Genomic DNA, 16,295 nt, shown 5'->3' with positions numbered 1-16,295 from the left:
GGGACATGGTTTTAAATCTAAAAAGCCTACAATATTAACCACAGACTATATGCATACATGAATCCATGAATCCATGAATCCCATGTTCAAGTGACCTCTGTAAATTTAATATTCAAATGACCCCAGCCTAGGTGACTAACTTTTGAACAATTTCAGACTCTGGTCTTCAATGTAGGTTCAACAAATGACAGATAGCTTATTACAACGAATATAATTCATATAAAAATATTTACTAAGCAACAGACCATGACCAAGATAGACAAGGTTCATATTCTCAGGGAGTTTAAAGTCTGGTGGTCGAAAAAAAACAAGTAATCCGATAAACATGCTAACTTGGGCTAACGTTTTATGCAAAAAGAAAATTAAATAGGGTAGCAGGATAAAGAGTAACGTGGGCTAGAGAAGGATTTTTTTTAATACAGAGTGGTAAGGAATAACTTCTCCCAAAAGAGGTGACATTTGAGCTGTGCCCTGAATAATGAGACACATATACATACATAAATAGATATCTACATAAAATATTTATGTACAGTTATATCTCCAGACCTAGATAGGTGTTTTTAAAAAGTTCACAGAGCTTCAATTTTACATGTTCAAGATATGAGACAATTACATCAAAATTAGTAACAAAGTAGACTAAACAAAAGGCTACCAAATAATACTCTCTTATTACTACTGTGCATTCACGAGCATTTTACAAGTTTAGTTTAGTCTTTAGATTTATGGTTTTAACTCAGGAGATTTCATTCCTATATATCAAATTAAACTATCGATTTACAAATTTATTTCACTTGAAACTAAGCAAGAAAAAACACATTAAAAATTTTAGAGGCACTTAAAGGTTCATTTCACAACAATATTTCTATCATTTTTTACAGTTATTTTTATTTTTATTTTATTGAGGTTAAAGACATTTGGGATCTAAATGTAGCTTAAGGATGGAAGTGTGAAGCCTTCAGGTTTGCCCTTTTTAAACACTATTTTGGCTATTTGGAGTCCTTTGTGGTTTCACTTGAATTTTAAAATGTCTTTTCCTATTTCTGTAAAAATTGCTATAGACATTTTGATAGGGATGGCATTGAATCTACAGATTGTTTTGGGTAGTATGGACATCTTAACATCTCATTGCACTTTACTGCACTTTGCAGATACTGTTTTGTTTTGTTTTGTTTACCAATTGAAGGTTTGTGGAAACCCTGCGTTGAACAAGTCTGTTGATGCCATTTTTCCAACAGCATTTGCTCATGTTTCTGTGCCACATTTTGGTAATTCTCACAATATTTTAAGCTTCTTCATTATTATATTTGTTATAGTGATCTGTGATCAGTTATCTTTGAAGTTACTATTGCAAAAAGATTATGACTCTCTGAAGAATCAGATGATGATTAGTGACTTTTAGCAATAAATTATTTCTTAATTGAGGTATGTATATTGTTTTTTAGACATAGTGTTAGGCACACGTAATAGTATATAAGTACAGTATAGTGTAAACTAAATCTTTATATGCACTAGAAAACCAAAAAAATTGTGTGCTTCACTTTATTGCAATATTTGCTTTATTGTGGTGGTCTGGAAGCCAACCCACACTGTACCTGAGGTATGCCTATATATCTTTTACCTCCTTAGTAAGTTTATTACCAAGTATTTTATTCTTTCTGGTGCTAGTGCAAATGAGATTATTTTCCTAATTTTCCCTTCAGATAGTTCATTGTTAGTGTATAGAAGCACATCAGATTTTTGTACCCTGCAACCTTACTGAATTCATTTATTGGTTCTAACAGGCTTTTGTGTGTGTGTGTGTGTGTGTGGAGTCTTTAGGGTTTTCTGTATATAAGATCATGTCATCAGCAAACAGAGATCATTTTACTTTTCTTTCCAACTTGAATACATTTTATTTCTTTGTCTTGCCTAATTGCTCTGGTTAGGGATGCTAATACTATGTTGAATAAAAGTGGCAAGAGTGGGCATCCTTGCCTTGTTCCTGATGTTAGAAGAAAAGGTTTCAGTTTTTTTCCCATTGAGTATGATGTTAATTGTTGGCTCTTCATATATGAGCTTTATCACGTTGAGGTACCATACTTCTATTCGCACTTTGTTGAGGGTTTTTATAATGAAATGGTATTGAATTTTATCAAATGCATTTTCTGCATCTATTGAAATGATCATGTGATTATATTAGTTTAATATGCTGTATTACATTAATTGATTTTCATGCATTAAAACATCCTTGCATCCCTGGGATAAATCCAACTTGATCATGATGTATGATCTTTTTAATGTGCTGTTGAATTCAGTTTGTTAGTATCTGTTCAAGGATTTTTGTATCTACATACATTAGGGATGTTGGTCTATAGTTTTCTTTCTTTACAGTGTCTTTTTCTGGCTCTTTTGGTATCAGGGTAATGCTGGCTCTTAAAAATGAGTTTGAGCGTGTTATCTCCTTTACTTTCTGTAGCTCCCAGAGGTTTACTGTATACTGTGCCTCATCAGCACTCTGAGACAAGTGAGATAGAAGCCATTTCTTCAGGCAGCACCTGGAAAAGTTAGTTGGGATATTGGATGTTTGGTACATCTCTTTCCCTCCTCAGGAAGAAGCTAGGATCTAGGGGTTTCCTCCCAGTCATATAGTGCTGTGTCAGGGGTGCAGATTATGATGAGAGGGTGCCCCCAATTTTCTTACCAGTTTAATGTGGGCTAGTTTCACACTAGTCCTCTAACTTGTGTCTTGATTTCTCACAGAGGGAACTGATCTGTATATTGTTCTTGAATTGTAGTTTCTATGCAGGGAAGGAAAGCCCAGGGCTTCGTATTCCACCATCTTGCTGACAGCACTCCCATTATTTTTTAAAGAGAGTAAAACTAGAGGAATTTCAAAGGTTTGGTTTAGTATCAGTTTTATATGACTCTATTTTATTGCTCTTTTTTTCTGAGGATAATGCATTGTATTTTGGTGGTTTTAAACTGTATTATATGTTTAAAAGACTGTGGTGCTCTTAGGCTTTTTCTGGGTTTCTTAGAAATCCTGAAATTATGTAATATCTGTTATTGGCAGAACTGAAAATATATTTCAATTATCCTAAGTAGGTAGATCACAAGGGATCAATCTGAATTTTTAAAGTTCTCCTTTCTGCTGAAAATTACAATATGAAAAAATATTTTAAGAAAATCTCAGAGTTTAAATAGAAGTGCAGAAAATTAGAGAAGATTAAATGAAATTGTAAATAAATCACATAAGTTTCATAGACCTATAGCCTTTTGGAAAAAAGTCATTAAAATTTTTGGTAAGATTAATTTTAAAAATACGACTTAATTATTGCTAAACAATGAAGTCTGATTAGTGTACCCAAACACTAGATCCAGGACAGTGTTTCACAACCTTGTCTCATCATAAGAATCATCAGGCCATTTATTAAGAATACTATTTCCAGGTCCTCCTCTAAAGATTTTGATTGAGTATAACTTGGGTAGTATCCAAACATTTATTTTTAACACACCACTATCATTTTCAACAGTCTCCAATGATTCTTATAATCTGACAAGGTTGGAAAACACATACTGGTGAGTTGGATCCTTGTGTTACTGATTGCTTTCTCCAGGCTTGCCCTTCATTCCAGGGACTGAAGAGAACAGAGTTACCATTAGAACCAATTTGCAATGACTTACTTAAAAGGTTACACTTCCATATTTTCCCAAAACTGACTGAAACAGATAATTAACCATCTTCATTCTTCCATTTTCCTTTTAGTTCAAACCTTGTTCCAGGCAGGTCAAGACTCCAAGTAAATAAAAATAAAAAAGCATTCTTGCTCAAAAGCAAAACAAAACAAAACAAAAAACAAAGATCTAAGGACTCCTGCCAAAAACAGACAGTAGCTTTTTCCCTTTCCTGATGCTACGGTGAGGCAAAATACTAATGGCTGTGGGACCACAAGTCAGAAAAGACTTGAGTCCTAATCCATATTCAATTATTTACTAGATATATAGTTTTTCAAGTCATTTAATCATCCTGTCCTTAGTTTTTTCATCTATAAAGTCTAAATAGAAATGCCTGCTGTACCTCTCTCCATTTTTGCAAGGATTAGAATGAGATACTCTAAATAAAATACCTTTAAACTATAAAATACTATACATATGTTAGTATTATTTTTACTATTGAAGAGTCACAACCTACTATGAGTAGTATTAACATACATAAACAGTGTGTTATAATCAGAACAATCAGAATCACTATGGTTTTCAAAAGTCAAAAAGACAGCATCCAGATTTTAAAAATTCTATATTAATTCTCTAATTTATATAGAAGTACTTTCATTCTACAGGTGGCATCATATACTCATACACAGTTTGATTAATATAAGAAATTAAAACAAATGAAAATATCTCTTTTCTTCTGTATAGGAAATTAAGCTACATTTTCTCAGCTCCAAACACATTCTTCTATGCCATCTTTTTTGATGGGAATCTGCAAACAACGTTTCTGCTTTACCAATTGTCTTTGAGATTCTGCCAATAGAGAACAATAGGAGACTGGAAGGCTGAAGATGAGAAGACGTGCCTTTTTCTTTTGCTTCCTATGCCGGTCAGTATCACCCAAGGAACAGCCCCTCATCCTGGCAGTGGTTGTTGGTAATATTAACAGTTGGTTCCTGTTTTCCCACACTACCAGGATCAACCTGGTTGTGCCCCTCAGAGGTACCAGCATTAGCTGGCAATGTACCACATTCAGAAATCCGAGTCCCATCTCACCAAAGCCTCTTCTCTAATTTTGTAGTTTCTGAAAATACAAACTTCTCTTTGTTTTCCTAGCCCTAGGCGTGATAGCTACTACCTGAATTTAGCACTCTTGTTGCTTCCTAGTTTCCTCTTGGCTTTTTAAAATCCTCTAAAACCTGTCTAAAGAATTTTTCATATGAAATTCTTCTGATGAGTTGTCTGTTTTCCTGCTTGGACACTTACTGACACAGACTGTCCATTTAACAATCAGTTTCACAAAGATGACTTTTCAGGATGGTGTGCATGGACAGTAACTGTGATATGAATAGAATGTTAAACACAATGTGCATAATGATGTGAAGATGTATAAGATGTATATTAATGTATATTAATGAGACAGATAAAAAAGCAGCCACTGTCATTCAAAACTGAACTGACGTTCAGAGCTAGACCACATTATTATTATATGATGGCTTGACACTCACAGTCAGGCCATTTTGTTCTCTTGATGAATATAAACAATTACACAGACTGCAATATAAAATAAGATTACCCAGAGACCATGATGAAATGAAACAAAACAAGGCTACTTCATAATTTTGTCTGAACACAGACAAAACCAAGCCTGCAACTCCACATACAACATATCTGATCACAGAATTGCCCCCACTCTCGCATAGTATCCAATGTAGAACAAATGCTCATTTCCTTACAGCCTCCCTTAAATAACTCAACCAAAGCCCAAATCCTCTAATAAGTTATTTCTAGCATCCTTTTACTGAGACATATCATGGTTCTCCATTGTATGTGTTCTCCTTTGCTTCAATGAGTAGTAAACACAATTTATTTAACTACTGGTTTTTTCTTAGTGGGTTTTGGCAGAGAGACATTGACACTGGTAAAATTCTCCTCGAAGTGGGTGAAAGAATTTTCAGAGACAATGGTTATATTTTCTTGTGAGGGTAAAGTGTGCTTCCAGAAGAAGCTAGAAAGTGACCAACATGGGTATTTGTCACAATGGCATTTTATATTTGATTATGTGATTATTTCATGAATACCTCTCTTGTTAAATCTAGATCGTTAGTTCTGTGAGAGCAGGGAAAACATCTGGTTTTTCTCACCATCGTATCCCTAAGATCAAGCACAATACCTGGCACATTGTGGACCAGTGTAGTACAACAGAATACAATATGAGACACATATGTAAGCTTACATTTTCTAGTAGCAACATTGAAAAAGAGAAAAGCTGCAGGTAAAATTAATTTTAATAATCTACTTTAACTCACTGTATTTAAAATCTTTTCATTTTAACATGTAATTAGTATAAAATTGAGATTTTTACATATTCTTTTTACTATATAAAACTTTTGAAACTTTGTGTATTTTACACTTATAGTACATGCCAATTTGAATGCTAAATTTTCATCATACAAGCTGGACCTATATGTAAATTTTGTAAAATTTACACTAGAAAAAGTAGATTCAAATATTCAGGTTTTCTAATAACTGAATTGAAGAGTGGTGGTTTTTTTTTAAAGCTTTACTGAGGTATACTTAACAAAAAATAAGTTGTACGTATTTAAACTGTACAATTTGATGTTTTGATATGTGTATACTCTCAATAAATCACCTTGGCTGAACACATCCATCATCCCTAAGTTTCCTATCATTCCCTTTCAGTTTGCTGGAAATTTTGCCCTCCTACCTCACCATGCAACCACTGATATGCTTCTTGTCACTAGCCTGCATTTTCAATAATTTCATAAAGATGGAAGCGTATAGTATGTACTCCCTTGTTCATCTGGTTTCTTTCACTCAGGCTGATTATTCTGAAATTCATCCATGTTGCTGTGTGTATCAATAGTTCATTTTTTATTGTTGAGTAATATTTCCCTATACAAATGAAAATAATTTGTTTATCCATTTACCTGTTAATGAGCATTTGGTTTGTTTCCAGCTTTAGGCTATTATAAACAAAGCTGCTATAAACATCCATGTACAAGTATTTGTTTGGATATGCGCTATCACCAACTTTGAGTAAATACTTATCAGAATAGCTGGATCATAGTAGGTGTATGTTTAGCTTTTTAAGAAACTGCCAAACTGTTTTCCAGATTGGTTGTACCATTTCACACTCTCACCATCAATGTATGATTATTCCTTTATTTCCATATATTTGCCAATATTTGTTATTGTCAATTTTATATTATTATGCTTCCAGTTCCTTCACATACTCACCAACATTTGGTATGATCAGTCTTTTTAAATTTTAGCTATTATAATGGGTGGTCATATTGTGGTTTACATTTTCATTTATCTTATGACTAATGGTGTTGAGCACCTTTTCATGTGCTTATTGGCTATCTCCATATCTTTTTTGGTGAAGTGTATTTCAAATATTTTGCCCATTTTTTACTGGGTTGTGTTCCCTTATTATTGAGTTTTGAGAATTCTTTCTGTATCCTGGACACAAGTCCTTTATCAAATGTACCATTTGTAATTATTTTCTCTCTATCTGTGGCTTGTCTTTCATTCTCTTAGTAATGTCTCTTTATAGAAACATCTTTACTGCAGTATATGTTTGTGTATAATAAAATGCACCCATTTCAAGTATACAATTCAATGATTTTTAGTAACTTCCCTTAGTAGTGAAAACATCATCATCTATCAGCTTTAGAACATTTTAATCTCTGCAATATATCTCTCATGTCTATTTCCAGATATTCCACATTCCTATCCCCGACCTCAGGCAACTACTGATCTACTTTCTGTCTCTATGAATTTGTATTTGTCTTTTCTGGACATTTCATATAAATAGAATCATACATATATGGTCTTTTGTGTCTAGCTTCTGTCACATTGCATAATGTTTTTGAAGTTCATCTATGATGCTTCATGTGTCACTAGTTAATTCCTTTTCATTACTGAATTGTGTTACATTGTATGGGTACGCTGTATTTTGTCTAGCCATTCACAAGTTGATGGGCTTTTAAGTTGTTTTCAATTTTTGGCTATTATTAATGCTTCCAAGAACATTTGTATGCAATCCTACATGTGGAAGTGTTTTTGTTTCTCTTTGGCAGATACTTCTGAGTGGAATTGCTAGGTTGTACGGTAGTTTTATGCTTGACATTTTGAGAAACTACTGAGCTGTTTTACAAAGTGGCTCTACCATTTTATATTCTCACCATCAATGCATGATTGTTCCTTTATCCCCATATCTTTGCCAATATTTGTTGTTCTAGATAGTGTAAAATACCTCATTTTGGTTTTAATATGCATTTCCTGAATGATCTATGATTTTGAGCATCTGTTCATGTATTTATTGAGCATTCATGTATCTGCTTTGGTGAAATATCTGCTATTATCTTTTTTTTTTCCATTTTTTGATCAGGTCATTTGTAAGAGGGTTTTTTTTTTTGCATATTCTGGATACAAGTTCTTTAATTGATAAGCGATTTGCAAATACTTCTTTCCAGGCTGTTGCCTGTCTTTTCATTTTCTTCGTGGTGTCTTTTGAAGTGCTGAAGTTTTGAATTTTGTTGAGATCCAATTTATCCATTTTTATTTTATGAATGGTGCTTTTGATTTCATATCTAGGAAATCTTTACCTAACCCTAGGTCGCAAAGATTTTCCTCTATTTTTTTTTTTATCTTAAAATGTTATTGGTATAGCTCTTAACATTTAGGCTTATGATCTAGTTTGAATTATTTTTATTGTGCATGTCCAGTTGTCTCAGTACCATTTGTTGAACAGACTATCCCCTCTGCAATGAATTGCTTTGATATCTTTGTATAAAATCAACTGATTATAAATAAAACTTATTTCTGGACTCTCAATTCTGTTCCACTGTTCCAAACCTATCTACCACACAGTAACTGGAGTTATCTTTCTAAAAGTCTATTCATGTATTTTTTTAACATCAGAAGCCCAGTTACATCAAAATCTTCCACATGTTAAAATGCAGGTTTATGCATCTTACGGAGAACAACTGGATGAGATTCTTTGAGAAAACACCATTTTAATGAAGTCTTGTTATATTAACATTATAAAAATCACAACAGTTGTAGCAGAAAGCCAGAAAAAAACGATTGTTAATATTAGTTACTCATCACTTCTAAATACTGAAATGCACAAATAATAGTAATGTAAATTATTTAACTTGATTGAGATGTTTATATCAATCATGATTCAATTCTATGATCAAATGAACTGGGCTTATTAGATGTAGAAAAATTATGCTATTTTACGAAATACATTTAAATGATTTTTTAACTGCAAAAACTTGTTCAAAGATTATACAGTGTGCTGATTACTACATTTTATTTAAGGTTACCTTTTTAGTATATATTAATATATATTTCAATATGCCTTTTGAGATTAATGCAGACTTACTGAGTTTCAGTTTTGACAAATTTACAAATGTCTTGACAATCTTCTCAATGGCACCCTTACTAACAACACAGGGGTCGGGGGAACCCATTTGCTGCTTTAAATGAAAGATTACTTACTGCTCTTTTTCTAGAACACCCTGTAATCCAAGGCACTGTAAGGTTTCCTGAAATCTGTGGAAACAACAAATGGAATCTCAGTAAGGTATGCATTGACACTACTTGGAATGCTGATCAACACCAAAGAATTCACACAAGATGTCAAGATAGGGTTGCATTCAGAGCATAGCCCCCACATGGACAGTGCTGTTTCCTTATTGAACAGATTTAAAGGGTCTTCCTTTGTGGGAAAATTTTAAAAGTAATGCAGTTCTTCTGAAAATTCAAGAAAATTTTGAGGACATTGTTGGGGCCTGGAAGTATGGTTTGGAAATCTATGGACAATAAAATTATTATAATAAAAATGCAGTGCTCTGTGGAATAAAGGAATTACAATAATTAAATTATTAACTATAGTCATCATGCTATATATTAGCTCTCTAGATTTATTTATCCTACATAATTTCAAGACTCTTTTAAAGTAGAAACCACTAAGGTAAACAGCTAGTAACACTTTATTACATCAGCATTGCCATACCAGGAGATAGGTACTACTCTCATAGGATTCTGGAGAGTGTTTACAAAGATCAAGGTGGTTCTGTGAGATATCATTCAGGTTAGCCTGGACTTAACCTTTTCCTGGGGCACACAAGGATTGAAGAGTACTCCGAACTCTCCACTTGCCCTCGCCTTCCCTCCCAAATGTATACTTCCCGAGACTCTGACAAGTCAAATCAGTCTTGGTAAGTAGTGGTGGTGGGAATGTGGTATTCAATCAAACATTTATTGTTTTTGATAAATTATATTCAGTGATGGCCTATGTATTAGTATTATGCTTACTGATAAGTAGTGATGATCAAACAGTCAAGGTAAATTGTAAAGTAATATCTTCAATTATTCAAATTTCAGGTAAATGATTACTGTCCCTGGCCACCAGGCCTGCCATTTTAGTTTAAGTTCAAAATATATCAGTATGCTAGGGATAGGCTAAAAATGATATAAACTCCAAATAATACTTTTCAGGAAAAATTTTACTCTAGTTAAAATCCCATTACAGTAAAACGTCAATTAACTAGAATGCTTAAGAGTCATGAGAATGTTTGAATAATTGATTTTTTAAAATGGTGAACTGAAAGTTGAAAGTGAAATTTCTCTGGAAAAACTATTTAAAAGGTATACTTCCTTGTCCTCCCACTAAAACTTGGTATATGATACAATGTTTACATAGTAAATTAATTGCTAGCCTCAATGAAGGAGGTAAATCTGCTAAAATAATCACCTAATATACTCTTGAAAAATGAGAAGTATACAATTATTTTGGAGTACATGTGCATTTACTTCCATCTATTAGTGAGAATAATTTAAAACTGATTATATAAAGTTGCTAGAGAAAATATGTTAAACCAAATGAATTGCAAAAAAACCTCATAAAGTAGTAATCACTAAAAAGTTAATATTAAACAATAAAAATGATACATATAATAAACATGGTAACTACATTTCTTTAAACATGGACATTATACATTTTAAGAATATAAAATGAGGTTTCCTACCTAAATCAACTGTATGTAACCAAGGAAATGGAAAACTTCTATAAGCACTTTAACATTGAAATATTATAGATTCCATATGATTTGGGAAGAGATGAAGTTTCATTTTTTTGTTTTATAATCCTGTGGCACCAGTTATGTGATACTCAAATGCTATATTCAGCTATCCCAACTACCCTCTACTGTTTACTTCAAATCTATTCTTAAGTCCTTTATGTTTCTGCTAAAACTTAGGAATGGTCAAACATGGTAGCTAAACTTTTTTGAATCATAGTACTCTATAAATTTTTCCCTCAAATTTGGGAAGTTTTGTTTGGTGCAAATAGTGATGACAAGGTTTCTCCCTCACCAGAAGCTATAAAATACATTATTTCAAATGAGTAGGGTAATATCTTCTCATTTAAATGGTATTTAAATTCCAAACACATTTTTTAATACCCTGGTTTGGAAAATTGCAAAATGAATCCATAAGAAGACAAGACTGATTTAACAAATATATTAGAACGTACATGTCCAAATGAGTACTGTGTGTTTCAGATTCTTAGGAAGTTATTCAGTCAGTACAATGATGTTGCTATTGTTGAAAGCACTTTGGGAACTTTTCTTTTGTAGTTGTTAGTTCATGACTCACTCAGATATTGTCTCATTCATATTCCCTTTGTTTTAACTGAAAATATAACAGCCCAGATTGAGCATCTTTATTATTCACTAATGTGGCTCAGAATGAATTCTACTTTCCAAAATCAAATTTTCCCTCAAATGATGAAGATTTGTCACCACTGAAAGCATTTAAAAGAATCCCACAAGCCCTTAAAGTAATTGTAAAAGAACTTCAGAAACTTTTGACAAATTGAACATTATTGAAATAAGTAGAGATAACTTTGCAAGGTAACTAATTTGAATTCTGTTCAAATATTTGTCAGGCATCTCTTATGTACTAGATGCTGTTTTAGGTGTTACAGGAAATAAAAAGATGGGTAAAACATAATTTCCTGGAGGGTAAGAACTATGATCTGAGAGGGAAAGATAAGACAGGTACATGAAAGACTTTGATACAAAGAAAACTATGATAAGTGCCACAAGGGAAGTACAATAAATGAAGTGCAATAGTAGTTCAAGATATGGCAAAATTACATCAACTTGAGGATTCATATCTCAGCTGAACCTTAAAAGATGAGCAGAATTTTGATAGAAATAAAAAAGAGAGAATTCCAGGGGGAAAGAACGGCATGAGAATAGTGGAATGAAAGGACAAGATGCATTTGGCAATGGCCAATTCAGCTAGAATTAGAAAGGGAGCTGAGGTCACTTCATGGAGGTCATAAATGCCAAGGTACATTTATCTCAAATTCTGCAGAAAATGGGAAGTCATTGAAAGTTTTTAAACAGATGAGTTGTGTGGTCAGAATTGTACTTGTATACATTAGGATGATTAATTTGACTAGATGTGTATAGTGAATTGAATAAGTATGGAAAATTTTACAATAGTTTAGGCAATAGGTATTCCAGGGTTGGAACAAGGTTAGAGGAGGTAGGAATTGAGAGGAGAAATATAAAACATTATTTCTAAAGAAAGGTCTTGTGCATGAAATAGAAGAGAACTAGACAGTCTGGAGATTAATGGAATAGTCTTTTTATGGCTATCATACTGCCTCCTCAAATGGCTGGTCTGTTCAAATGAATGGGGAGTTGGAGAGTCACAACTTTGAATGTAAATACAAGGAAGTGCCTAATGTTAGAGATCCACTTCTCTTGGCTAAGAGTGGATACAATAAAGGAGGTAACACACTAATTTGGATATAAATTGTAGTCACATCACATGGCTAGTTAAGGCTTGTGAATCCAACTATACATAACTCACTTATCTTGCTCATGGAAAATTATACTTAAAATATATACCATATATCAGAATATTAATTATACATTATATACACATATTATACTTGGTTATGCATTCATAGGAAAACATGCATATAGTTACTTGTATGGATGATTTAAGACACTTTAAAGGAATTTATACTATATTTCATTTTATACAACTTAGACCCTACATATGACTCTGTTGTTATATTTCTGCCAGCCCCTGAGATTCTTATGGGCAAGTATCATGTTTAAAAAAATTTAGTTTAATTATTTCTATATAGTCATATGGGGAACACGCACAAAAAGCATTTATTTGATTTTTTAAAAATCTTTGTTAGGAAGACCATTTTACACATATGATAGGTATTCTATTTCAAAATTTTCAGAGCAGTTCATGGGTCTAACAAAGCTCCTATCTGAAACAGATTTTCTATAAGCCAGGAAAATTAAGTATATTATTAATTAGCATGTCCTTAAATGGAATTTGATTAACGATGAAACAATCAGACAATCACTATGCCTTTCTGCCTTTCAGCAAAGTTCAGTAGTAAGATTAATAAATTAATGTATTAGCTTTCCATCAGTTGTTTTGGTTATCAGTTGAGCATTAAAATCCATCAATCATTTTGCTTTAATCAGTAGGGTTTCCTAGATGTTTTCCAATTATGAGGTAACCTAATGGCAATAGTTAGTCCTTTGCTATCAGTAATTACTTTAAATGCAATTGAACTGACTTTTCCAATTAAAAGACACAGGTTGGAAGAAAAAATTAAAAAAACAGGATGCAACTATAGGCTGTCTACAACAGACACACATTTTAGAGTTAAGAAAACTAACCTTACACCATATACAAAATTAGCTCAAATGGAAGAAAGGCCTAAACATAAAATCTAAAACTATAAAAATTTTAGAAGAAAATACAGGAGAATAGCTCCATGGGATTAGATTTGGCAATTATTTCTTAGAATCTAACACCAAAAATATAAGCAACAAAATAAAAACTAGATAAACTGAACTACATCAAAATTAAAAAATTTTGTGCATCAAAAGGGTACTATCAGTAGAAAGAAAAGGAAACTCATAGAATGGCAGAAAATATTTGTAAATCATATATCTAATAAGGGGTTAATATACAGAATACAAAAAGAATCCTTAAGATCAACAAGAAACAAGTAATCTGATTAAAAAATGTCAAAGAAGATCAAAGAATGGAGAAGGAAGGAAATAAAAAGTATTAGAGGAGAAAAGATTCAATAGAGAATGGAAGAAAAACAATAGAAAAATCAACAAAAGCAATTTTTAAGAGTAATAAATTTAGAAAACTTTAGGTAGATTGTGGTGTGCTGACTGGTGACTGCCAAAAAGATATGTCTATGTCTTTTTTTTTGTTGAAGTATATTTGATTTGCAATGTTGTGTTAGTTTCTGGTGTACAGCATAATGATTCAGTTATATACACACATATATATTTCTTTTCATATTATTTTTCATTATAGGTTATTACATGTTTATATAAAGTAGCTAAGCAACAATGTTCATATCTTAACCACTGGAATTTGTGAATGTGACATTTTTTGAAAAAGGGCCTTTGCAGATGTAATTAAGGATCTTGAGACGTGATCATCCCATATTATTCAGGTAGACTCTAAACCGAACTACCAGTATCTTTACAAGAGAAAGAAGAAGAGAATCAATGAGAGGAGGTCATGGGAAGATGGAGGCATAGACTGGAATTATGCACCTACAAGCCAAGGAGTACTTGGCTCCAACAGAAATTGAAAGAGGCAAGGAAGTATTCTGCCTCTAGAGACATCAGAGTGAGTTTAACTATGATGATACCTTGATCATGGACTTTTGGACTCCAGAACTGTGAGGAAATAAATTTAGACTGTTGTAAGCCACCCAGTTTGTGGTCATTCATTACAGCAACCCTAGAAAATTTACACACTAGCCAAAGAAAAAGGAAAGAGGAATGAGAAACAAAAATTACTAAAATTAGAAATGAAAGAAGGCACTCACTACAAAACTTACAGACATTAAAAGCATGATAAGAGAATATTATAAAAAGAAACCTTATGCCAACAAACTAGGTAACTTAAATAAAATAGATGGATATACAGAAAGAGCTAAAATCCCTAAAGTAATCCAAGAAGAAACAGAAAATCTGAATGAGCTTAAACAAGTAAAAAATTAGTAATACCAAAATATCCAACAAAAAAGTCCAAGTCAAGATGTCTTCACTGGTGAATTCTACAAAACATTTAAAGAATTAATAACAATTCTTTACAGACTACTCCAAAAAGTAGATGAGGACACTTCACAACTCATTTTATTATCCTGATATCAAACCAGACAAAGCATCAAAATAAAGAAAACTATAAGCCAATATCTTGTGAATATACACAGAATTTTCAACACGATAGTAGCAAACCAAATCCAGCAACATGTAAAAAGGGTTTACACTATGTTTAAGTGAGATTTACCACAAGAATGCAAGGTTGATTGAACATCTAAAAATCAATTATTGTAATACATCATATTCCTAGAATAATGAACAAAAATCACATGATAATCTCAATGGACATAGAAAAAAACATTTTAAAAAGATTATTCACAATGACCCACTGGAGTTTATCCTGAGGGCTTATGGTTGGTTCAACATATGAAAACTAATCAGGAGTGATGTCACTAAGGGTGGGACATAGGTCTTTCCTGACTTTGCTCCCCCCCACAAGAAAAACAATTATTACTGGGCAAAGCACTACTGACAATGTCTTAGAACACGGATGTGAGGTTTCTCTTTTCCCACTGGAAGAACCAAAGGCTCAATGGAGACTTGTCCATGTGTTCTGTGCTGGCCTGGGTGAAAGGCAATGCAGTCAATAGGTAGCCACTTCTCTTACCCTTCTAATGCAATCTGTCCTGGTCTCTGTGGTGCAGGGGGCTGCTTCAGCCTCACACCTGTGTTCTAGGATTCTCTCAGTAGTGTGTTGTTATTGAATAGTTGTCAGTTGTTTTTCTTGTGAGGGAGAGTGAAGTCAGGAACAACCTATGTTGCCATATGAGTGACATCAGAATCCCCATGATGAAAACCCAACAAATTAGATATACTAGGAACATGCCTCAACATAAAAAGCCCACAGCTAACATTACACACAAAGGTAAAAGTCTGAAAGCTTTACTTTTAAGATCAGGAATAAGACAAGCGTGCCAACTCTCATTACTCCTATTCAATCTAGTACTGGAAGTCCTAGCCAGAGCAATCAGACAAGAAAAAGAAATAAAAGCCATCATAATTGGATAGGAAGAAATTAAATTGGCTCTATTTGCAGATGACATAATTTTACATATAGAAAACAATAAAGAGTTCACCAAAAAAACATTTGAGCTAATCCATGAATTCAATAAAGTTGCATGATACAAAATTAACATACAAAAATTAATAACATATCTATACACTGACAATTGAATTACCTGAAAAAGAAATAAAGAAAATGATCCCATTTACAATGGCATTAAAACAATAAAATACTTAGGAAAAAATTAAACCAAGGAGGTGAAAGATCTCTACACTGAAAACTGTAAGACTTTAATGAAAGAAACAAAAGACACAAAAAAGTTAAATGATATCCAGTGTTTGTAAATTGGAAAAATTAATATTGTTAAAATATCAGTACTA

At 32.8% G+C, this 16,295-nt stretch overlaps 1 protein-coding gene across 1 annotated transcript in view; it reads right to left on the bottom strand.

Annotated features, from left to right (window-relative positions):
• Positions 1-16,295, bottom strand: part of HDX (highly divergent homeobox) — a 92,884-nt gene that overhangs the window by 54,141 nt on the left and 22,448 nt on the right. The window contains exon 3 of the mRNA XM_010989685.3: positions 9,226-9,279. Within this exon, the coding sequence (XP_010987987.1) occupies positions 9,226-9,279 (54 nt within the window). The remainder of the gene's footprint in view (positions 1-9,225; positions 9,280-16,295) is intronic.

Source organism: Camelus dromedarius, chromosome X, assembly GCF_036321535.1.
Source record: "Camelus dromedarius isolate mCamDro1 chromosome X, mCamDro1.pat, whole genome shotgun sequence".
Classification (NCBI taxonomy): Eukaryota; Metazoa; Chordata; class Mammalia; order Artiodactyla; family Camelidae; genus Camelus; species Camelus dromedarius.
This window is presented reverse-complemented; position numbering and strand designations above follow the sequence as displayed.